The 25,969-nt window shown below is 38.8% G+C and overlaps 1 protein-coding gene across 2 annotated transcripts; it reads right to left on the reverse strand.

The window, feature by feature from the left end:
- Positions 1–25,560, reverse strand: LOC139952970 (growth hormone-inducible transmembrane protein-like). Of its 2 annotated transcripts, XM_071952319.1 has the most exons (9): positions 25,440–25,560; positions 22,801–23,046; positions 21,490–21,601; positions 19,658–19,799; positions 9,498–9,699; positions 8,584–8,682; positions 3,775–3,946; positions 2,596–2,717; positions 1–2,170 (listed from the first exon to the last, which is right to left on the reverse strand). In XM_071952319.1, exons 2-8 carry the CDS (start codon positions 23,012–23,014, stop codon positions 2,630–2,632), a joined length of 1,029 nt encoding a protein of 342 aa, XP_071808420.1. In that variant the 5' UTR covers positions 23,015–23,046; positions 25,440–25,560; the 3' UTR covers positions 1–2,170; positions 2,596–2,629. The 2 variants fall into 2 exon arrangements, with proteins under 2 accessions (XP_071808420.1, XP_071808419.1); XM_071952318.1 differs by having other exon boundaries at positions 1–2,717.
- Positions 25,561–25,969: the final 409 nt, after the last annotated feature.

Here is a 25,969-nt window from a genome sequence, read left to right on the forward strand (position 1 = left end):
CAGACATCGATGGATCGTCCAATCATCGACCCAGGGAATGAAGCAATTGACCAATCAATGTTTGCTCAGGAAGAGCGATCACTGCTGGAAAGGGTAAGATAGTGGCGTTGTTCAAATGTCGACAACTGAGGGCGCTGTTGATGACTTAGTTATCCGAAAGGGCACTTCGAGTAAAATAAATGTAAAACTTGTCGTTATAGGCATTTTGTTTGTTTACGAGACCACAATAAATGCAGTTTAGATGTTAATGATAACATGCAAACTTTCAACTAATCAGAGATAAACAGTGACCCATTGACCAATCACAGCTTCTTAGGTTTCAATGACAACGAATCAGAGCAGCTCACTGTCAACTTTTCTTATCAAACAATTATAATGTTCTTTTTTCGCCGGAAACAGTTTTAGTACAACCTTTTTAGTTGTTGTTCTCCAACAACATTTTACGGCCGTTGAAAGGAAGAATTTGTTTGTAGTCACTTACAAGTTACAACAAATAAAATAAAACAATTGGGACAAATTTTAATTTATCCCAATTGTATTTTGTAATCGCATTTTATAATTTGTACAAACTGATCGTCATAATTAGCATTGGAAACACCTTTTGTACATGTACAATTTTTAGTTTTTGTTCTTAAAAAACATTTTTATGGTCGTTGTAAGGAAGAATTTGTTACTAGCCACTTACAATAAATAAAAAAACTATTGGGACAAATAAAGTTGTAATCACATTTTAATTTTTGTACAAACTGATCCAATGAAGCATTGTAAACAATATTTTTACATGTATAATAAATTTGAATTTAATTTGAAGCTGAAACTTTGCGTTTGATATCACTCCGTTTTGTCAGTTAAATCTATCAAACATTTAATGAAACATCAGTGAATATATCACCCTGCAAGAGCAAATTTCTTGAACAAAATGTTTTTAAAAAGTTTAGCAACAGTTTGTTTTTGTCAAAAATCGCCATGATTTTTGGCTTAAGTTTCAGACAACAAAAACCTGACAGTACAGAATTGCAGCATGCAACCTCAGAGAAAACAACTGATGAGTATGGTTTTGTGGTTGTGGAGCAAATTTCTTGAACAAAATGTTTTAAACAAGTTTAGCAACAGGTTGTTTTTGTCAAAAATCCCCAAGTTTCAGACAAAAAAAAACCTGTCAGTACAGAATTGCAGCATGCATCCTTAGAGAAAACAACTGATGAGTAAGGTTTTGTGTTTGTGGAAGAATATTGGACCCCTCCCCCAAAAGAGAGAAGAAAAACCCCCAAAATAACAACAAAGAAAGACTTGGGAATCATTAAATCTGAAACAATGGAGTAAGCACTTCAAAAGTTGAAGGTGCTCGTTAAATTTGAGTCAGTTAACGCAAAAATAGCTTATGGGGGTTGGTAAACAAAAAGTGAGGGCCTCCAGGTGTTGGATATACACCTGTTGCACTAAGGTATTGACCTTGGTGCCCCTTCAAAAAATGCCCATAGATTATGGTCTTCCCGATGGTGGATGTTCCTTTGTAATATTCAAAATGCCCCTGCTTTCCCAAAGAAGAAATTCAAGGCAAGTGAAGAAGCTTCCGCAGTTGATAGGGCAATAGAAATAAAAAATTACACAAAGATAAACTTTTATTTATCTAACTCTACGACAGTAGTTTTGTGAGGGAAATGTTTTAAACCACAACAAATCCTAAATACAGAATCAACTTAAGGATTTTTTATTAATATCAACTTAAGGTCATATATTTGTAAGCACTAAAAAAATTAATGACCACAAAACATTAACTTTGTAACGTACATGTATCACTGCAGCTGTTGCGTATAAATATATTTTGAGGAAGGATTCCGTTCAAAGTAATATGGTTTTAAATAAACATTTCTGAGAAACGATTAATGCGGGAATTGTTTCTCAGCTTTCAGAGGGTTGACTCTAAAATTCAAACTTGTATGGTGTCAGCTAGTAAATTCTGCTGCTAGAGATGCAGTTGGAACCTGCAGTCATCTCGCTAAACTTGGATAGATTCAACATTCTTGATGAAAACACCTTTTGCTGTTTTCTCACTGAGTAGACACTGTATTCAGCTGAAATTTTCACAGGTGACCTTCACTGTAACTTTCTTCATAAGTTTGCCTCTATATCAGCATTACGTTGACCATAAAACAATCACTGACCCAACCTTAAAGGGAAGGTATACATTTGGTAATCGTTCTGAAAATTATAGAAATAAACACTTACTTGGTCAGAAGTACAACAGCTATTTATAAAATATAGCTTTTTGAGAATAATTCCACTTTAAGATAACGTGGTTATGGAAAAAAATATCATTTCCCCCCCCAAAAAAAAAAAATTGAATCTGAGAAGCATTACTGACCCTGACAGCAACAACTCTCAGATTGTGTATTCCTGCAGGGACATAAACGCTCTGAATTTTTGGCCATATCTCCAAACAAAACCACCTTTTGAAATGAAATTTTCACATGCAAGTTTATTGCATATTATAGGACTAAAACTATCGAACGGTTCAAAATACCAACCGTATACCTTCCCTTTAAAGTCTGAGAAAGCGGCAGTTTTTTCTTAAGGTAAGGGGGAATATCTTACAATCATGGATGAAAATTTCTTCTTAGCTCGGTGTTTATTTCCTGCGACCTCCAGAGGAATTTGACAAGATCATGGCGATTCTGATGAAGATGTTGACTGTATCCATGTAGATGCCCATCGCCCTGGGAGAACGATAAAGACAAGAGAGTAAGAAGGGGAAACTATGAAGCAACAAAAGGGTTGGTTGGTTGGCGTAGTAGTGTCTTCCCTTGCCTTTCACCTCTAGAACCCCCGTTTCGAATCCCACCAGGGCACTACATGCACTGGGATTTCAGTCCCTACCTGACCAAGAGGGGGGTTTCCCTGAGGTTTTCCTCCCAAATCTAAATTTGAAACTTCTTTTTCATTTCGTTTCATTTAATAATTGGTTTATTGTTTTAAAAACAAATTCCCATGGCGATCGGAGGTCGAATTACAGGAAAATATACAGAGATTTAAAAAAAAAAAAAAAATTACACTATTTCACATTATTTAAGAAATAATTGATTAAGGAGAGACAAATATTTACAATGTATAAAATAAATTGTTCTGAAAGTTGCGGGAAAACAAAAAAAAACCTGGAAAAAAATATTGCTGGCACAGTCAAAGGGCGCATAAATAGCTGCATTCTATTGCAAATCAGTTATTAAAAAGTGATTTGCAATATATTTTCTTTTCCTATAAGTTCTCGGCTTCACAACCAGAATATGTTAAGTGAATGTTGGGGACATAAGAGGGCGAGGATGGGGTATATGGGAGGTGGAAGGGGAGGGGTGTTTGGCTGAACAGGAAACTAATCCAATTTGGACAAGAATACTGGTTTCTACACCTGCACTATAGGAACAAATCCTGTTTTACAGGAGGAGATGTAGAATTACAAGGGGTACAACAATCTGAGATTAAGAGCCATTAAAGGCACTGGCGTGTTTGGTAGATACTCCAAATACTTAGTAGCATGAAAACATACTTGGTAATGAGCAACAGAGAGCTGATGATAGTATAAAACATTGTGAGAAATTACTCTCTCTGAAGTAGCATAGTTTTTGAGAAAGAGGTAATTTCTCACTTAGATTTGAATCTGAGAAAGTATTAAGACTGCACACATTTTGTGCACACTGAAAATACTAAGCGCAGCTGATAGTTTATATAAGTAGCAGCTGCAAAGTTTAACACGGATTATTTTCTTAAGAGTATACTTACGAGTTGATCGGGTCGTAAGGTTGCTGGGCCATGATGGGGTATGTCTCCGCTCGTTTCATAATCAACTGCGTGTCGTATAACAAGAACCCGCTGAATAGAATAAGACCACCGTACATACTGATGGCATAAAGACCTGATCCCAGAGCAGTTGAAGGGGCAAAGAACATACCTCCTACAAACACAGGAAAACATAGGAGCCCGGTCAGAGAAGATTTCTATGTAGCGCCCTCTTTTGACATGAATAACTACAGAGGCTTCTACAAACAACTGTAGATATAGACTGGGCCCCTGTATAAGGATAAAGACAGGTCCCAGCTTCTCAGATCCAATGATTCCATTGGATACAATAAAAACAGTGACATGAGCTTTCCATCCTGTCACGTCCGCAACAGAATTTGACTGCGTATCTCTATGTGAAATGTGTGGGGTCAAAGGTCAAAACACACGCCGTTTTTTTATGCCGGTCTCTGACGTTATTCACGAGCCTTAAAGTGTGACGCCAGTCATATTCTATTTTGGAAATGAGAGCAGTAAACTGTTTGGGCATATTGGGTGCACGATTTTCCAATATCATTGTATCCAATGGAATCACTGGATCTGAGAAGCTGGGCCCCTGTCTTTATCCTTGCGAATAAAGACAGGGGCCCAGTCTACTGAAGATATAGACTGGTTCCCTGAGGTAACTTGCTTTTCAGAACCAGTGACTTCATTGGATACCATGATGTCATTGGATAAACGTGTCATGATGTTAGCTTTCAATATCTGTGTTTTGATTGGTCCGAGATGATGCGGTTGCAGCTTACAAACATAACCTCGCACCAATCAAAACACGGATATTGAGAGCTTTCTTTCGGTCGTCTGCATGCAGAGTCCACATGTGTGTTTATGTACAGTACACATGTAATGTTGGTATTTAAGATTCGACTCTGTGTGAAATGAATGTAGGTGAAAAGTGATTAAGGACAGGGTTTGACCTAGACTTAAGAGGCCACTCTCGGGCATTATTCACGAGGCTGGAAATGTGACGTCAGATGTTCAGGCTACTAAGATACAGCCTCGTTACCATGGGCAGTGCCGTTAAGATACAGTCACCAACCCCGATAGTAGGGATGTACTCATGAGAAACAACACTGAGGTCCCCTGGGTGACTACACAGTGTAACGAATATGGCCTCACCACTCAAATACCTGCCCTACAACATGGCGTCCGTGAGCGTGTGGGTTTGTATTGCCTACCCTCCGAGGGCATTTTTTTAATAGGGACACTAGGTCCTCACTAGTCGGTTCTTTGTTTTCATGGGTCCTCACTAGTCATTTGTGTACAAAACCAATATAGATGCCAATACAATAGGTGTCCTCAAACGTAATGGTCAAACACGACTGTGTGAGTTTGGGTGTGTATGCTTGTGCCATAGAAATCAAACTGGGAACGCTGTGTGCTGCTTGCTGTATTGACGTACGTGTTTAGACGCGCATACGGTCTGCCCTACACTATGGCCACTTTCACAGCAATGGAACGTTCCGGCTTCCCACTAAGCTCCGCCCACCGCGCACGTGAGCAAGACACGTGTACGAACACTCCCAATGACATTCTGCACGATTCTGCCGCGCGTGCCGAATATACGCGCACGCATGACCGAGTTTGTCCGACCACAATCATTGCTGTGATTGGACAAATGGGTGAACGCGCACAGTTTGATTGATAGGCCGGATCGGTCCATAAAGATGTGATTCCATTTCAAATTATCAAGTGTATGTGTATACACGGTCACCGGCTACGGCTATATTGACAACATTAAGCTATTTGATAGCCATAGCCTTAGCCATTACAGAAACCATCAACTCAGCCTTGGACAAGGTCTACCTTTTCAAACTATTGACCATGATCAGTCATAAGAATTCTATGTCTCTGTCAGAGAAATAGCACCCTCTTCCGTTTTTTTTTCTAAGTCAGCTATTTGTGTCATCTTTCTGCCAAATAAAAAGTCAAATAATATTGGTGGGAAAAGTGGCTCTTGTTCGTCAAGTTTGATTGGTGGCGAGAGAGTTGTAAAAAGAAAGCAGACATTCCAAAGGTATAGATGCCCAGGCCTGATAATTCACGGAGGTAACCAAAATGATTGCCTCCATGCCCCCTGGTCATTGCCTTGGTGCCCTTGCAATGCTCTACAGTAGAAATTTACAATTTCCTCATAGAGTGCCCTTTACCAAGGAGAAAATTGCCTTGGTGCCCTTCCCCTTTCAAAAACAAAACATACAGGCCTGGATGCCTAATACCAAGTAGTGCTTACTTTGGCTTAGCGAATGTACTAAGTATTTACGAAGCAATTTCTCTGCTTAAAAAAGCTGCTTTATGACATTGCGCCTGAGATGGACCAGGTTCTAGCAACCTAAACCGTATGTATGTATGTATTTATTAAAATATCACTTTTTGACCTCGAAGAAAGTGCTTTATTGAGCTACGTCGTCCATCTTCATCACCCCTGCTGTGATGGATGTTTGTACAAAATTAATAAACCGCAGGAGCTATAGGCCTAAACAAAACGATTTTGAGACACAAAGAAACCCAAAAGCAGACTAAATTGGTTATTAATCCTTGTCATTGAAACGACGGCGAAAGTGACTGATTATCTTTCTTCTACCCTGGTAAACTGGACGTCACTAAACCTATTGCTGGTGTTTATGGAAACTACTAGACGCTTTGTTCACTGTTATTAAAGGCAGTGGACACTATTTGTAATTGTCACAGACCAGTCTTCTCACTTGGTGTATCTCAACGTTTTGCGTAAAATAACGTGTGCATAAAGTTGTGTGCTTTCAGATGATTGGTTTCGAGACCTCAAATTGTAAATCTGAGGTCTCAAAATCAAATTTGTGGAAAATAACTTCTTTCTCGAAAACTACGTTACTTCAGAGGGAGCCGTTTCTCATAATGTTTTATACTACCATCAGCTCTCGTCTCCATTACTCGTTACCAAGTAAGGTTTTATGCTAATAAATAATTTGAGTAATTACTAATAGTGTCCACGCGCAGAAGCCAAAATTCGCTGTTGACCTGTGAAATACGCTTGCCCTAAGCACAGATTCCCCTGCTTCCGTAAGCGTTGATTCTGTGCTTACCAAATAATTACAGTTTTTCAAACCTTACTGTAGATTTTCAAATTCAACCTCACACATTTTGTTGGTTTTGTAGAATTTTGTACTTCATATAAAAAACTTATGTTGACCATGTTGATGTTACAAAGGTTAGAGTCATCGCTTACTAAAATGGCTGAAACTGTGCACAAAAAGGTCTGAAATTTCTTGTCCCTGATTTGTACAAAGAGTACAATCACCACCAATGCTTCGACGTTGCATTTGGAGAGCAGGAATAAAATGATTGATGCTTTAATAAAATGCTCTTGTGAGCTTTGAGCATCAGTTTTGAAAAAATCTCAACAAGAAAAACAAACTGTAATAATGGGTCCTTCTAATAGTCCTTGAAGCTAAACAACCTCGATTAAAAACACTGCACTAATGACTAAATTAAATTAAAAATTTAAATTAAACTGCCAGACGACAGAGAGACCACACAAGGATATTGATAATGGAGTCTCATATTGTGCAGTGTATCCAATAATAGGCTGCTAAAGAAACTTGAACAAAGAGAGACACTTTTTAAGACGTTTTGACGTTTTTAAGAGTTACATTACGAGACCCATTAATGAAGCACCTTAAATAAGAGTTAAAAGGTACTGCCATGACGCACTCAGCAGCCACTACCAAAAACACCAGGACCCAATTTCATAGAGCTGCTAAGCACAAAAATTTGCTTTGCATGAAATTTCTGCCTCGATAAAAACAGGTTTACCAACCAAATTTCCATTTGTTACATATTGCTTGGTACTAGTATTCAGTTGTTGTTTGCTTATCCTGAAAATCACCTGGAAATTTGGTTAGTAATCCTGTTTTTATCAAGACAAAAATTTCATGCTAGGCAAATTTTTGTGCTTAGCAGCTCTATGAAATTGGGCCCAGGTAAACCCTTTTTTAAGCAATAAGTGTTAGGGCCTCCTGGGGTTCTTATAATATTTCTATAATTGCTTGTCATTTTTCGTCTGTATTTTTGTGTGTGATGATTTATAACTGATTTTTATACTTTCGGGATCTTTTATAAAGATCTTTTGTAAATGTTACTCTGATAGCACCATTAGAGCATTGTTTTTTGATGGATTAGGCACTAAATAAATTGTTGCTATTATTAACACACGGACAAAGCAATAGTGGTTTAAGACTTTGAGTCTTGCTTGAGGACACAAGTGTCAAGACCAGCGCTCAAACTTACACTCTGCTTAATATCAGAAACACCAGAGCTTGAGTCTGGTGCGCTTAACCGCACGGCCACAACATACCATGTCATGACTGGGGCTCAAACCCAAACTCTGCTGATCAGAAACACCAGAGCTTGAGTCTGGTCCGCTTAACCGCTCGGCCACAACACACCATGTCATGACTGGGGCTCAAACCCAAACTCTGCTGATCAGAAACACCAGAGCTTGAGTCCAGTGTGCTTGACCAGTCGGCCACAACACACCATGTCATGACTGGGACTCAAACCCACACTCTGAAGATCAGAAACACCAGAGCTCATGACCGGTGCTTGACCCCTTAGCCATGACATGACATGACACAAAACCTTGCTTATTTAATTTTTTTCTAAAGAATAGAATAGAATGGTTTATTAGCCAATGATTAAAAACAATCACAGAAATTTAAAGTATCGAACTCTCATTCAAAACAAAACAGTTATCTTCAAATTGTAGGGACTTACCGATGGATGCAGCAATAACGACTCCTAGACCCATCGCTAAGGGGCCACCGATGTACAGAAACTTCTCACTGGGTGCACAGGTAGCAACGCAAGACAATCCTAATAAACAAGTCAGAGGGGAAAAAGAGGAAAGTTATTTTCTTATCCAAAATCATGGAATTTCAATTTTGTTCAACTTTGTATTCTCAATCTGAGCTATTTACAACCCTTCAAAAACCAAATGAGAGTTTTGTTTGATTCTGTTGGACTGGTGGATTACCAGAGTCAACTGATCATGCCAACACCTTAATGGAACACAATGCCTTGGATCGGTCGAGTTGGTCTTTGAAAAGCGCTTGTTACCATTTGTTATAAAATGCATATGGTTAGAAAGATGTTTTAAAAGTAGAATACAATGATCCACACACATTTGCCTCGAAATTGCGTGGTTTTCCTTTTACTTTGCGAACTAACACGATCGGCCATTTATGGGAGTCAAAAATCTGACTCCCATAAATGTTTGTCCACGAGGTAAAAGGAAAAACCGCGCAATTTCGAGTGATGCTTGTGTGGATCATTCTATTCTACTTTTACAATATCTTTCTAATCACATGCATTTTATAACAAATGAATACAAATGCTTTTCAAAGACCAACTCGACTGATCCAAGACAACGTGTTCCTTTAATCAGAGTACAACAGTTGGGTGTCCAGTTACTAACACTAGTTTAAAGACTGTAGCATGGGTGTACAATTTTACAAAGTTGTGAAAGGACAACAGTTTTTTCTACTGTCCAAGTTCTCTCGCATAATCTTGTTAAACATTGCAACATTTTACAACCATGCTAACATTAAGCAATTAACCCCAGTTAAATTGCTGTTGTATAAAAAGCATTATAGATGTGACCTCTCAGTGACCTTTGACCTAGTGATTACCTCCAACAACTCCAGCTGTGTACCATGCCGCCCTAATGAGAAGCTGACCTCCAAGAAGGGTCATGGGTGCCAACACCGCCCCCAAGAGTCCACTGTGTGCCAACCAAGCGAGCTGTTTGCCTCCCATGATGCCTTCGGTGTAGGGAACCGACATGCAGATGAAGCCCGAACACATGACGACGCCCATCATACCAAGTGCTCCCTGAGGACGAAATACAAAATACTAGTCAGGCAATAGTCCATATCTCAAATGAAACAGGAGTGCTTTTTAACTTTGAACTAGCCAGCCGGAGCACTTTGGGTGAATTTTGACTGGTCCTTTGGTATTTTAAGTGACCATTTGACCAGCTCATTTGACCCCTCTTAATCACTGTCTAGGTCAAGGTGAATTCTCCAGGCTTCATTGAAGAACAGCTTGAGGCAGGAGTTCAGGATATCCCAGCTGACAAATTGTCAGAGCTGATCAAAAATAGCTAAAGAAAAATGAATAATTTAGGAACTGTTTTTAAGAGAGTTTGATCAACGTACTTGGCGGAAGTCATCTCTACAACTCTGGATGGTACAATATTGTGTTGTTTTAAAGGCAAATATCTATTGTTTTGGGACCATTTGATTTAATCCTGTGAAGAAGATGACCAACAATAAAACTATCACTTAAATAACTTTTACACATTAAAAGATTTTTTTATTTTTAGTATGGCAAATGTAACCATGCAGAAAGAATATTCCCCAGTAGGAAACAAAAAAAAATCTGAGAAGCATTACTAAAATTAAACTTATGACGCATAAAAACTGATATCTTTTTGAAATAAAAAAAAGTATGACTTCAGAGTGAAATGTTTCTCGAAGTTATCTACTTTGCTGTGCAAATTTAATAGATGTTACATTTGCATTGGGGATTTCACAGGACTCGGGAAAGTACTGAGTATACAGTGCTACACACATCGGTGTATATGGGTAAAAACCAAAAATTAATATTCTGTGTAAATTTGTTCTGGAGAATTTGTCTTGCTACTTGAACTTGTCTACTGCTGCGGAGTAGATTTTGGAATTTGTGACACTATGCTTAAAGGAACACGTTGCCTTGGATCGGACGAGTTTGTCTATGTAAAAAAAAGTGTTGGTAACAATTTTTTTATGAAATGCATATGGTTGGAAAGATGTTTTAAAGTAAAATACAATGTTCCACCATGTCCACTTAAGTTTGCCTCAAAATTGCGTGCTTTTTCTTTTACTGTGCGAACTAACACAATCTTCACCCTTCCTCAGAAATGTCAAAAAACAGCCTGAATCTTTCCAAAATCTTAGCGAACAAATGACCAAGTTGAAATGAAACCGTTACATTATTGACCCAGGGAAAAGTTAATAGACCGGTGCAAATTGAATGACCAGTAAAATTAATGGACCGGTGAAATGACGTGCTATCTCAAAATGGTTCCAATGGCTAGTCACTGAAGGACTTAAGGCAAACCTTAGAACATAATATGCTGAAATCCAAGAAAAGATATTTATAAGATTCAATTTCAAGATTTGACTGATCATTTGTATTAAAAGGCACTGGTCAAATACCAGTATTCTCACTTTGTGTTTTCCAACATGTATGCATAAAAAAACATTATGCAAAAAATAACAAATCTGTGAAAATTTTGACTCAATTGGTCATCGCAGTTGACTCAATTGGCCACCAGTTGACTCGATTGGTCATCGCAGTTGCCAGAGAATAATGAAAGAAAAAACACATTTGTTGCACACCAGATGCATAATAAAAGGTTTTAGGCCTGAAGTCTTTTAATTTTTGAGCGAAAAAAAAAAACTTTGTTACTTCAGAGGGAGCCGTTTCTCAAAAAAAAGGTTAAAATATCAACAGCTCTCCATTGCTTATTACCAGGTAATTTTTTATGCTGACAATAATTTTTAGTAATTACCAATAGTGTCCAGTGCCTTAAAAAAAAGATAATGAATTGAAAAAACTTGTTCAGTCATTAGTTTGACACTGACACTCAAAATCACTAGGGGCGGGCCTGTGGTCCAGTGCAAAATTCAATCCCCGAGACTACTTAAAGGCAGTGGACACTATTTGTAATTACTCAAAGTAATTATTAGCATAAAACCTTTCTTGGTGACGAGTATTGGGGAGAGGTTGATGGTATAAAACATTATGAGAAACAGCTCCCTCTGAAGTGCCATAGTTTTTGAGAAAGAAGTAATTTTCCACGAATTTGATTCCGAGACCTCAGATTTAGAACTTGAGGTCTCGAAATCAATCATCTAAACGCACACAAATTTGTGCAACAAGGGTGTTATCTTCTGACCAATTGAGCTCAAATTTTCACAGGTTAGTTATTTTATGCCTATGTTGAGATACACCAACTGTGAAGGCTAGTCTTTGACAATTACCAATAGTGTCCACTGCCTTTAAGTTGGCAGAAAAAACCATGATCAAACAGTGCTGTTCAACAGTGTACATGGTGTACCCCTTGACAGATTGTTCAAAACAAACCGTCCTCAAACACTCCAAAAGTTATTTCAGATGATAGCAGAGAACCACAGCTGAGCTCTATGTGTAAACTGACACGGTAATTAAACAAAAACAGATACATTAGGAGTTTCTCGTTGATTGATAAATATTACCCTTTTAAAAAAGCTTAGTTTCTTGAGGCCATTCAAGTTATCTTCTTTCTTTGTGGATTTAAATCAAGATGAAGCATTTTGCTCAAGGGGGGTACTCAGGGTCCCATCTTGAAGATGATAATCAACAAGACAGTGAGAACTGGATAAGGGTTGTCGCCGTAGGGAGCCGTTATCAAGATTGTCTGAGATTGTTCTGTAGAAAGGAAAACATATACCCATGTTTGTTCTTGCGTCAACTTTTTCTGTCCAACGGTTCAGTCGCATGCTAATAGCATGTCAAACATGAGCAAATATTTGTCAGTTGGAAGAATTGCGGCCGAGCGGTCAAGTGCACTGCACTCAAGCCCTTGTGTTGCTCATCAGCAGAGAGTGGGTTCGAGTCCCAGTCTTGACACTTGTGTCCTCGAGCAATACACAAAGCTACCTATGCTTCATCCTTCCAATGGCTGGGAAATAAATAGTTTTTTTTTCGCAGAAGATCATGATTTGAAAGGCTTTTATGAAGATTCTGAGGTAAAGAAGTTAATTATTTGTAAATGAGGCATTCATAATCATTTTGTGTTTTAGCCTTTGAGAAAAACTCTCCCTATTTATAAAAAAAAAAAAGAGGTCATTTGCATAAATTTTGCGATATTGTGTCTCCCTAATTAGCATTGGAGCCGGGGAAACCACAAGGGAGACCAGTGAATGATTTCTCTTAGCTTATCAGAGCAATGCTTCAAAATATATGTTCAGTTGCTACAAAATCATCATTTGCTAACTCATTGTTGGTATTCAGTTTCAATGTCCAGTCTTTAGAATCTTTGCTATGCTCAAATTTCTTGATGAAAATAATCCCTGGAGACCAGTGAAGGCAAACCACACTATAATTGCCAGCACCTTGTACCGACTATAAAAATAAGCTAAGACATTAGTTTTTTTCTTCCCATGGTCACAACATCCTCTAAGGCATAACCAAAAAAAAAAAAAGTTATGCTGACGTAACCTGACCTACCCTAAAAATACAGCCAACCCTGGATATTTTATTTTTTTTCAAGGGAAGAAATTTAATTATTAAAATCTATTAAAGACATAAAAATAAAATAAATGTCATCAAAAGTTAAAAAATATACTATTTGTTGTGTGTAGCGTTGTTTTCTTTTGTTTTCATGAACATAAATACTACCGGCTTAGAATTAATTAGAAAACATGTCATTTTCATTGCTGGGAGAAAAAAAAAAAAAAAAAAAAAAAAAAAATTCCCTACCTACCTACCCTATTTTTGGTGGCCTGTTAGGACCGGTAATGATACGATCACTGTTTCTTCACTAACAGCTGTCTGATGGCCAGATATTATAGGCCTAACACCTGAGGACCAAATTCAATATTATAATAAGCCCAACTAGCACAGTTTGTCTTCATGTAATTTAGTAGTATATGCTCTTTTCCCCGGGCTTGCCACCGGGAATAACGGCTTGCCTTTTCATAATATGACCCTGTACCCTGGTCTCCCCCCCTCCCCCTCGATCTACCACGGCGAATGGGCATTTACCTGAGGATACATGTAGCCAGCCCTGCTCCTGAGAAGGGGGCAAGTGGTAAAACCCTGGGGTACTCTTGAAACGTGCAGCTGGAACCCAAGGGAACCCACGCCACAGGTAATGGGGGAGAGCTTGATACTATAAAACATTGTGAAAAACAACTACTCTGAAGTGACGTACATGTAGTTTTTGTAGAAAGAAGTAATTTTCAAAGAATTTGATTTCGAGACCTCAGAATTAGATTTGAAGACATGTCTCAAAATCAAGCATCTGAAAGCACACAACCTCGTGTAACAAGGGTGTTTTTTCTTCCATTGTTCTCTCGCAACTTCGACGACCATTTGAGCTCAAATTGTTAATTTTGTTTTTGTTTTTTTAATGCATTTTAAGTTGAGAAACATCAAGTGAAAAGACTGGTCTTTGACAATAATCAAAGGTGTCCAGTGTCTTTAAAAATACAAGTACGTACAAACACAACAGCCTGACAGCCACATATCAAGTAAAATTAGCATAATTATTTCTCCTTCCCTGTCATGCCTGTCTCCCCTAACAAGGATCTCAGCTTCATGTAAACCAGTTTTCAAGAGGCATTTTTTTCCCCCAATAGTTTACGTTGCAAGCAGATGTTCCTATATGATCACCCTTTCGCCAGTGGGTCTATCACAATCGGAATTAAATCAACCTTTCAAGAATGTTTTGCCAACCTACATGTTTATAATAAACCGGTAGCATACATGTGTTTTTTTGCAATTATCGAACCAGCTTTATGTACATACAAACATGTACATGTACACTCGATTCTTGCCATATATTTATGAGGTCCCTTGGACTGGCTAAGGTGTATATCCTCTTATGACAGGTGCGTTGTCAAATACGAGGACAGCAAAACCAAGAAACACAAAGCGGAAATGAGATTTAGGACTTCAGAATGTACAATGTACCCTCTGCAACACTGCTCTTTATAACGAGACTGAATTCAAGGCACTGAAAATAGTGGCAATTACTGAAAATAATTATCAGCATAAAAACTAACTTGGTAATGAGCCATGGCGAGCTGTTGATAGTAAAAAACATTGTGAGAAACGGCTCCCTCTGAAATAACATCGGTTTTGAGAAAGAGGTAATTTCTCAATCAAACAATAAAAGACTTCAGCTGAGCCTTTTATTGTTCATGTGAAACCAGTTACCAGACAAAGTAATGCAACACAGAGGGGCGTTTTTTCCTTTTTTGTTCTTTTGCAAGTTCGATAACCAATTGAGCAAATATTTTCACAGGTTTGTCATGTTCGTTATACCAAGTGGGAAAACTAACCTTTGACAATTACCAAATGTGTCCAGGGGTCGATTTCACAAAGAGTTACATGTAGGAATAGTCTTAACTTTGTCATAGGAGATATTAAAAATGTATGGCTACATGTAGTCCTAAGTTAGGACGAGTAACCCATACTAACTTGAGATAAGACTAGTCTTAACTCTTTGTGAAATCTTCCCCAGTGCCTGCCCTTTAAAGGGAAGGTACACTCTTGGTAAAGACAAGTCTTCACAGTTGGTGTATCTCAACAATATGCATAAACTAACAAACCTGTGAAAATTTGAGCTCAATTGGTCATCGGAGTTGGTAGAAAATGATGAAAGAAAAAACACCCTTGTTGGACGAATTTGTGTGCTTTAAGATAGGAATAAAAAACTTCTAGCTACATTGTAGAAGTCTTTTATTATTTTAGTGAGAAACTACCTCTATTTCAAAATCTATGCTACTTCAGAGGGAGCCGTTTCTCACAATGTTTTATACTATCAACAGCTCTCCAATGCTCATTACCAAGTCAGTTTTTAAGTTAATATTTGTTTTGACTTATTACCAAACGTGTACCTTCCCTTTAACAATCCTGACACAGGATTGCAGATCAGGATTGCAGAGCAAGGAAATAAATTATAATTGCGGGGTCGATGGACAGTGTGAGTATTACAAATGGTACGACGACGACAGTAAAAACAGAGCAGCTGCAATAAATCCATCTTATGGCATGTATGGAAAGAGATGCAAGGTCTTTTTAATAGGATTCCGTAATGATTGTAAAAAAAAAAAATACACTGGATGGCCACACTGAGGCACAGAAATGAAAGTGGGGACAATTTTACATTGGCCACACTGAGACATGGAAACTGAAACTGGGGAAAATTTACATCTTGGGGCGCTTTACATAAAGTGCTTCCTTCAAGGTTGCTCATCGTGTGTCAGTGCATTAAAGGCAGTGGACACTATTGGTAATTACTCTATATAATTCTTAGCATAAAACCTTACTTGGTAACGATTAATGGGGAGCTGTTGATAGTATAGAACATTGTGAGAAACATCTCCCTCTGAATTAACATAGTTTTTGAGCATGAAGTAACTTTCCATGAATTTGATTGCGAGACCTCAGATTTAGAATTTGAGGTCTCGCAATCAAGCATCTCGAAGCACACAAACTTTGTGTGTCAAGTTTGTTTTTTTCTTTTATTAATATCTCGCAACTTCGACGACCAATTGAGCTCAAATTTTCACAGGTTTGTTATTTTATGCATATGTTGAGATACACCAAGTGAGAAGACTGGTCTTCAACAATTACCAATAGTGTCCAGAGTCTTTAAACTACAAATTGCAGATAGCTTGCATTCGTCATTTGAAAAACAAAGACACACAAGACTTGCTTTGTTTTGAGTTTGCTGGTTTAGGTCCAATGCTTTTGTGACTGGCCTCGACCCTATGGTCCAGTGTATCAAGCGCTGCTCCACAATGCAAAGGCGGTGTGGTGGGCAACTTCAATGTTTCAATGCATGGGGTTTTTAGTGCTGATAGCAACAGCACCATACATCAAGCTAGGGTTCAAACTCCCTCTAGCCATGGGGCTACACATTGTACATTGTAGCTCGGTGGACTAGTGGTAAGACAGCCGCTGTAGCAATGCAAAGGTCATGGGTTCCAATCACATCCAAGCGATTTGGCTGTGGAATTCTTCTTCACAGAACTCAGGAAAGTACTTATTTAGTATAAAGTGCCTTTAATACACATTGGTGTAAGGAGGGTACAAATAAATTATATTCACAGATTTGAAGTTGGACTTAGCCTCATGTTACAAAACTCGGAGTTGAAAAAGAAAACTAGAATGGTAGTCTTGAAACTGAACAAAGTTTGGAAATATCCCCAAAATGCCAACAGACATTAAAGACTGGACTGGTACAGGATGTGTAATATTCCTGAAGATTACGGTACGTGTACATGTATGGAGAACGACTCTGGATGGGTTTGTACGCCCCCCCCCCCCCCCCCCCCCCCCCGCACCCCCTCCATGATAGTGATGACAAAACCAAGGACTTCTAGAGTGGTCATCAATCATCAAGTCTTGCATCAGTTGTTAATTTCAACACGTAATTGAGATGCCAGCAAGTGTCAACTGAACTCATCAAATTTCAATATTAATAAGGACAAAGGCAGCTTCTATATCCATACAAAAAAGATACTGATAAATTTTAAGATTGCAGTATGTGGGAAAAACATATGATATCATAATAGTTCAAACTTTACTGACGTCAGACTTTTCCTTGCAAAGAATTTTGATGAAAAAATAAAATGCATGTGAGAACTGTACTTCGAAACGCATATTTGTAGTTGCAATGTGTTCTCCACACCTTTCGCAATGACTTACTGTTAGATACCCGAAACTAGTAATGCCTCGTAAGGTGTCAGCTAAACAGACATGTCAGCTTCTTCCCATTTGTGTTATTAAAGGGAAGGTATATGTTTGGTTATCAGTCTTAAAGGCAGTGGACACTATTGGTAATTACTCAAAATAATTATTAGCATAAAACCTTTCTTGGTGATGAGTAATGGGGAGAGGTTGATGGTATAAAACATTGTGAGAAACGGCTCCCTCTGAAGTGCCATAGTTTTCGAGAAAGAAGTAATTTTCCACGAATTTGATTTCGAGACCTCAGATTTAGAATTTGTGGTCTCGAAATCAACCATCTAACACACACAACTTCGTGTGACAAGGGTGTTCGATGACCAATTGAGCTCAAATTTTCACAGGCTTGTTATTTTATGCATATGTTGAGATATATACCAACTGTGAAGGCTAGTCATTGACAATTACCAATAGTGTCCACTGCCTTTAAAGGGAAGGTACACACGTTTGGTAATCAGTCTTAAAGTTAATGGCAAATAACAGCTTTTTGTTAGAAACAAACAGCAGGGTTTGATGGGATCGAAAAAACTAGTTGATTGAAGTCCACACCTTGAAGTGGCCTTCAGGCCTTGTGTGTCTGGCGACTTGCATACTATTCTTAGGCAGATTTTGGTGCTATAAATACTATATAGGGGAGAACAATGTGTGATAGTTTGAGAAGCTATTTGACCACTTGATAAACCTAAAGCAGGCATACATTGTACATGTACTGTACTGTAGAAACCTATGAATTTCGTGCTCTATAAGTTACATGTAGATGATCAGAGTATAGACGATGTGACCTCTGACGTCACTCGAAAACCATAACATGATTCCCGCGCATACCGCCGAGCAAAACCTTCAAATGTGTTTTGGCAGCCAGCTAGAAAGTGTATGCAGTCTTACCATGACTATGCATCTTTTTGCCCGGCGAAACATGACGTATACAGTGTTTTGTCAACAGAGGGCGGTTTGAATGTAAACATAGGTCACATCATCTATACTGATCGTAACATCGAGTTGAAACCAACGGTTCTTTTCAGAACCACCCAAACTCATATAGAGATAGTCATTACATAAGCCTAGTGTTACTGCAAACCTTTTCATATCTATAATGTTGTTGTAATTTTGTACAATACCCAAAAGAGTTACATATATTTGCAACATATGCGCACAGAAATATGAATGAATAGCTTAATGAGGGACCAATAGAGACCTTGAAGGTATCTTGGTAAAACACCCCGGAATGACTAGAGTATGGACGACCGGGTTTGCTAATCTCTATGGAGTACACAAAAGACTTGAGCGAGTACCAGTAACGAGCTTGTTACCATCACTTTGGCCTTGTACCTTGGCCTTGCGTTCCTGTACCTTAACTTAGCCAAGTCTGAAATCTCACAGGACTAGAACTTTATCAATACATGTATAAACCACAAGGGAAACTGACTGGGTAAATTTGTAAATGATTTTTGGGGTTGAACGAAGAATTGACTAGAGTGGGATTCGAACCAACGACCTCCGGATTAACGTGCTGGCGCTCTACCAACTGAGCTATCTAGCCCTACATTGGCGGTGTCCCTATGTTGTCAATATCTTTGTTCGGGGGTGCCAGTCAGAAGTCATACAACCGTGTAGCCAGGGATCACACCCAAATTACGATACAACCTGGGACTAGCACTTACTTAAAACTTAACTTACATTTTGTGTAAATGCATTTATAAAGTGCTTTAACACTGTTTCAAAGCGCTGCAGTCAAGAAAAACATTAAAATGCAGGATTATAAAAAACATGAGCAAAAATAGCAATATGGTTTGTTAAAAAAACCACAACAGTTAAAAAAGTAGCAAAAACTAGTGCAAGTATTTAAGCCTTCGAGAAAGACTCTGCTAGGGTTTGAAATGTCGGGCCATTACCTACTTTTTTCCTTAAAGAAGATATTGCTAACAAATTTTCTGCTTAGTAGAAATTAGCAGGTAACCAGTCAAAAATTGTACATGTATGTGACATGATTTTTGGCTGGTAACCCTGTTCTGGTGAGCATAACTTTGTTGTCATGGTTGTGCTAAATCTACTTTTTGTGTGTAAGCAGCTCTATAAAATTGGTCTCAGGGTTGCGATACCACGCAACGCAACCCCTGTTGCGATACCACGCAATGCTACCCCTGTTGCGACCATTGATGTAACATTTTAAATCAGATCGCAAACCGACAATCTATTTTTTGGTATTTTTTTGAGTCATTACCAAGGGGATACCCTCCCTTAAGACTACCCTTCACTTAATAAGAGACCCCATCCCTAGACTTACCACCCATGATTTAGGCATAAGGCGTGTCATCAAGGCGGGGTTTCTGGAGATCGCTATGGCCGAGGCGGCTGTTGATGCAATACCGACGCCGAAGTATGCATACGTTGCTTGAATTCTCTCACGAACATAAGATGGCCACATCCTACAAAACAGTGTTATAAACAAGGTGAAAATTACCACAAATTTACTGAACTTTGACCTCTTCTTCTTTCAAAATACATTTGCACACGTACTCTTGCCACTGTGAAGACCAATGGAGATAAAAGTTCACAGTTTTTTTGTTCTATACATATGTTGGGATACACTAGATGTTTTTTATAAGAAAGACATAAAGTCTAACTGCCCTATATATACCTCGTGGTATATAAAACGTTTAAAACACATACCGTTGAGAGAAAGAGTATCACTGTTCTTAGTGTGCGTAGAATGAGTGTGAAGACTAATTTAAACATAATAAGGTTCTAAAGGGAGTTTATGAATATAAAGGAACGAAAAATGGGAGGGAAGGGGGTGTGTGGTAAGATGGAAGGGGAAGATGAGAGGTGAGGGGGTAGATGACAATAACCAAAGGTGTCCAGTGCCTAATGAAGAAAAAACCCACCTATTTTCTTTTGTATTGGTATCATATTGTTGACAACTGATTGACATTGTACATGTAGCTACTAACACAGTCGGCGCCAGTTGGTCTTGACCGGCCCAAGCTGTAAAACTATATGGCCAGGACTCGTATAAAATTTAACAAACTCCGACTGGCATAAATTTATTTATTAGGGCCCACAAGGTTGGTGGAGTCGTCCTGTAGCATAAAAGAACTTCTTTTTAAAGAATTTTCTGAGTGAGTTTGGCACGCCTGTGTCTGTTTTGATTTTGTTTAAAAAATATTTTACAAACGATCTTTCTTTTAAAAAAACATGTTTGCTGTTTTTTTTTCTTCAATATTATTATTATCATGTCGGATGCAAGCCGCTCAGCACATACATGTAAACTGCAGGTGTTCAAAAAAGGCAAAATTTAAAGCATAAATCATCCGGTTTATAAACCAACAATTAGGGTAAGTGAATTATCAGAACACTCTCATCTGCTCACAACCCGACTTTCTCCTTTATTGCACCGCGAATATGGAACAACCTCCCAGTACGCATCAGAAATTGTAACTCTAAAAAAAACTCTCAAAACTCACTTGTATCAGATGTAATTTGTTGTATTTATAGTTCCATTGCTCTTGCTCTTTCCAGCGCTTTGATCTTGATGTAAAGGCGCTTTATAAATATTTAGTTCCTATATGTATGTATGTATGTATTATCAAAAGTATACCCTGCCTATAATTTCTTCATGAATTTCCCAAATATTCAATTGGAGATTAAGTGCAGGCTGTAAAAAATTATTGTGCGAAACCACCTAAAAATTCCTCAAAGTATAATAGATATTCCCACCCATCACTAGACTCTAGATGCCCTAAGCATGACCTCAATATTAGTTAAAGGCAGTGGACACTATTGGTAATTACTCAAAATAACTATTAGCATAAAACCTTACTTGGTAACGAGTAATGGGGAGAGGTTCAATGTATAAAACATTGTGAGAAACGGCTGCCTCTGAAGTAACGTAGTTTTTGAGAAAGAAGTAATTTTCCACGAATTTGATTTTGAGACCTCAGAATTAGATTTTGCTGAACAGAACACCAGAGCTTGAGTTCAGTGCTTTCATCGGCTCAGCCATGATACCCATGTGTGCGTATTGAATCTCATCACAGACTTGCATTGATCATGACGACAGTGCCCCTTTAACCCGAAGTCCTTGAAATCAATACTGAATCAAATCAAATTACTTACGCCGCTCTTTCTAGTGTGCCAACATCTTTAGACATTCCCAGGCCATAGTAGCAAAGAGCTCCAACGCCGATTGCCGCTGCCCCCGCCACTGCACCCCTTCCAATGCTTATGGCTGTTAACAAGAGGGGGCGAACAACAGGTGTTTAGACAAGACCATGTTTTTCAATGACATGCAGGGGCTGGATAATTCACACTGAACAGCAGACCATTAGAAGCTACGTAGTGATTTAAGCCTCGGGTTAGTAGAATTACAACCATACAATACAAGTTCAGAGGTCTTGTGTTTTTGAATAACAACAACCACTGAATTTTTAATTTGAAATGAAAACACAAGTATCTTTCAGTTCTGTTGTGTATTGAAGTGTTACCCATGAGACAAATGAGTTACACATTTTTTTTTTTTTTTTTTTTTTTCCACGGAGGAATTTTTTATTCACACTTAAGACCACTCCTCATATTACAGATACGCTGAAAATACGTAATATTGACAGCAAAGAAATAAACAAATTACAAAGTTAACCATGAACCAATAGTTTGAAAGAGTCCCATTTTTTTTGAAAATTAACAGTGGAATTGTTGGTGATAAAGATGTATTTATCCAAAGTATAATAAAGCTTTAAATACAGTTTTAATAGTGCAAGGGAGGGTCTGTTCTCACTCATTTTCATTTTATAGATATGGAAACGACACAAAAGAAGGATCAGATTAAGAGCACTCCAAGTACTCCATGTATACTGCTAACCCGCGACAATTCATGGAGACTATGGACACATTTTGAGGCGAGGTGCCTTTAGAACTATGCGGGCTTGTCATACCAAGCGTGAACCCGGTTACACATTCTTGTTCCCCCCAAACAGCTCAAATGTCAAACTGTAGTGGTCACTGGGCCATTTAATTCATTCCTCAAATCAACTCAGCTCCCTGGGGAATACACAGCCTGTGCAACAAATATGCCCAATCAACTAAGCTAAATCAATCACAAGAACTATCTCTGTTCTCACACAGGTACCAATTCACCCATGGGTGGAGAGTAAAGCAATTATAGTTAAGTGTCTTGCTCAGGGACACAAGTGTCACGTAAACTTAGTGTCACCACCGGGACCCACACTCTGCTGAACAGAAACAAAAGAGCTTGAGTTCTGCTAAGCAGAAATGATCAGGATACCAGTCACAAAAGGTACAGATGACAATAAATGGTACATGTAGCTTGTAACCTTATTTTTTTGTGTGCTTGGCTACTTTTGTGCTTAAAGATGAAATTGGGCCCAGCTAATCAAAGTACAAATGTTAAGTTGCATATACAATGAATACCTGACCCATCAGCCTGTGCCCCTGCCATCTCCTTTAAGGTCCTTGTCTTAGCAGCCCTCTTCAACCCAATCCTACTCTGTGAGGCGTAACGCTGTACTGCCACCAAGACATTGATCTTGGTTCTCACACATGATGTTGTCCCTCTAGTAGCAGGAAGGGAGACTGAGGCCCTCGCAGGGAGGGTGATGACGCCTCTACAGGCTAAAGCAAACATGATGACTCAAGGATGTCCACACTCAGTTAATTCTGATGGAAATGAATTAATAGATGTCAAATTTGCATACGTGGTAAAGAGTTGCATGAACAGCGGGCATCATTAACGGACAGCGCACAACGCACTGCCTTGTAATGTAACACCCCTTTCACAGAATGGTTTAGTCCATCTCGGCCATAGCTTGGTGGTTTGTCTACCAACTAGGGTAGTATTGCGCCCGGGGACCAAACATGCAAGCGTTGCATATTGAGAAGTCAAAAGGCGTGCGATGCGACAGAAAAACAACAGTGAGTAGGCCTACCGAGCAAAAATTTTCAATTTTTAAAGATGTTGATAAATTTAACTCAAAAAAAGACAATGAATGTAACTTGAGTGTGTGGGGAAAGCTTTGGTTGTGTATTACAAAGGAAACTGAAGTTATTGATGGCAAACAATCAGAAAATGTTCACCTATCAACGACGATTTTGAAAACGTATAGAGTTAAGGAGTCCCAAAATAATAGACCCCCTATAATAAGGCTCACAGGGGAGCCTAGACATGTATGGTCATACTAGTTTTTAGAAGAAGGCCATGTATACATACAAATATCTTTGCCAGATGAGTTGAGTTTTGAGTCATCTTTAATAAACACAACAAATACATTAATTATCCCCTTTGAATTGACATGTTTGTGGGAACGTTACAGACTTCCTATGGATGAGAAGATCATTAAGAACTAGTTCTTAATTTTTATCATTATTCAGTATCCTGCCACCACATTTGTTCATTCATTAATTAATAAATTAGTATCTTTTGACCTTGATTTTTGTTATTCAATTTTTTTAACACAAACAAGAATTAAAGATGAGGATAACTGGAAACTTTCCGTATGGGGCCACCACCTTTTCACTCATTTTTACAAGAAGGGATGGCACAACTATAGAATGCAGGTACACTTCGAAGCTTCCACTGCGCCTCCGCGGAGACGGAGTCGCGGTGACGTTCATACGTACACAGTACACTGGAGTTGAGGTCGCGCTCTGTTGCTTAACTATAAATATTTGGCAACCTTGGGGGCACTCTGAAAGATGCACAACAGTGCCCTCATTAGGCTCGAAAATACACAACTGCGCTGTGATGTCAATTTATTTTATACGATAACTCTACGATTGCCCTAATACACTTGACCCCATTAGAGGATTATTTAAAAAAGGGAAAGAAAGCCCGAATTCCGTACAATTATTAATATTGCCCTCATACACTTGACCCCATTAGAGGATTGTTTAAAAAAGGGAAAGAAAGCCCGACGAAAGCCCGACCGCGCCTCCACCTTCCCCTTCTTCACGATTGCATCATATGCTCGTCTTCCTAAAGACGCCCTCTATCGGCCATTGTCCACACCCATCTCCGCGCCTCCGCGCCTCCACCTTCCCCGTCTTCACGATTGCATCAAATGCCCGTCTTCCTAAAAACGCCCTCTATCGGCCATTGCCAACACCGCGACTCCGCGCCTCCACCTTCCCCGTCTTCACGATTGCATCATATGCTCGTCTTCCTAAAGACGCCCTCTATCGGCCATTGTCAACACCGCGACTCCGCGCCTCCGCGCCTCCACGCTTCCAGCTTCCCCGTCTTCACGATTGCATCAAATGCACGTCTTCCTAAAACGCCCTCTATCGGCTGCTTCACCTACCTCACCACTCACGTCACACTTTGACTCCCTACGACCCTAACATTTTATCTGCTGTATTCAGCAATCGCACTCAATACAATCAAGTAGTAAAGAGCTATTTTCTTCCTCCATGCTACGACCAAGTTACTTAAAACGCACGTGACCGCGACTCCGCCTCCGCGGAGGCGCAGATAGAGCTCTGAGTGTACCTGTATTCTATAGTTACTCCGAAGGGATCATTGAGGTAAATTAGAAACTTTTCCCCGTATATTATTTCATATCAAATGAAGAAGTGGTGGCGCTATACGGAAACTTTTCCGTAAAGAGTAATATTCCGTATCCCTTAACTTAATTAAACTTTAATTAAAAATAAGCAAAAACGAGTGAAAAAAAAGTGTTGGCAGGATCATGATGATGGATACAGAAATCTTTCCAAATAAAACATTTTTCTCATTTGTATTGTACACTCACTGACTGTGCAGACACATCGTCTTCTGTCTGGGCATAGACTACATTAATGTCATTATGTTACATTGTTGGTTGAAATGTTGAAACTTGAATAAGTGCAAAATGTAATGATATTTTATTATCTAATTGTATCATGTGTATCATTAATACCAGCGTAGACTCTGTTAATAGACCGTACGTAGAGGTGCAGACAAACTCAACTCAGTTCAATTCAACCATGGTTCAACAAACAAGGCATACAAAAAGTGTAATTGTCTATCCAAATATCTTTATTTAATAAACGACTGTGAGAACGTCTTTACTTACCTCGTGTTCAAGTTTAATATTATTCCCTACTTGTAACAAATGTAATAAAAAGGAGCAAGATTAACGACGAATTACATCACTCAATCTCGTCTACTTTCTGCGTCGATGATATTAAACTCTACGTAACCGTTCCCAAGAGTTTACCATCATTGTACACACTGGTTGGTTTGGGGTTGGGTAATAATTCCGTTTGGGTACGAGGACTTGCGCTGTCTTGCATCTGTTGCTGTTTACATCAACGAAGCGTTGATTTCGATAAGCAATGAAGTTGTATTACGGTAGGGGCTCAGACTAATAGAGAGAAGGCACGTTGGGGGGGGGGGGGGGGAGGCAGTGCAGGAGATGAGCGTGTTGGAGCATGGACTTAGAGACTACACCGTGCATAACTCAAAAGGAGTCAACTTGAGGAATTGTTTCAGCAATTAAATATTTACTGAAACTGTAAATTTACTGAAACTGTAATTTAAACAAGGATCGAGGCTTATAGACACTTTCCGGCACACTGCCTATTAATTAAAACTTTCCTGTCA

Source organism: Asterias amurensis, chromosome 21, assembly GCF_032118995.1.
Source record: "Asterias amurensis chromosome 21, ASM3211899v1".
Lineage (NCBI taxonomy): Eukaryota > Metazoa > Echinodermata > Asteroidea > Forcipulatida > Asteriidae > Asterias > Asterias amurensis.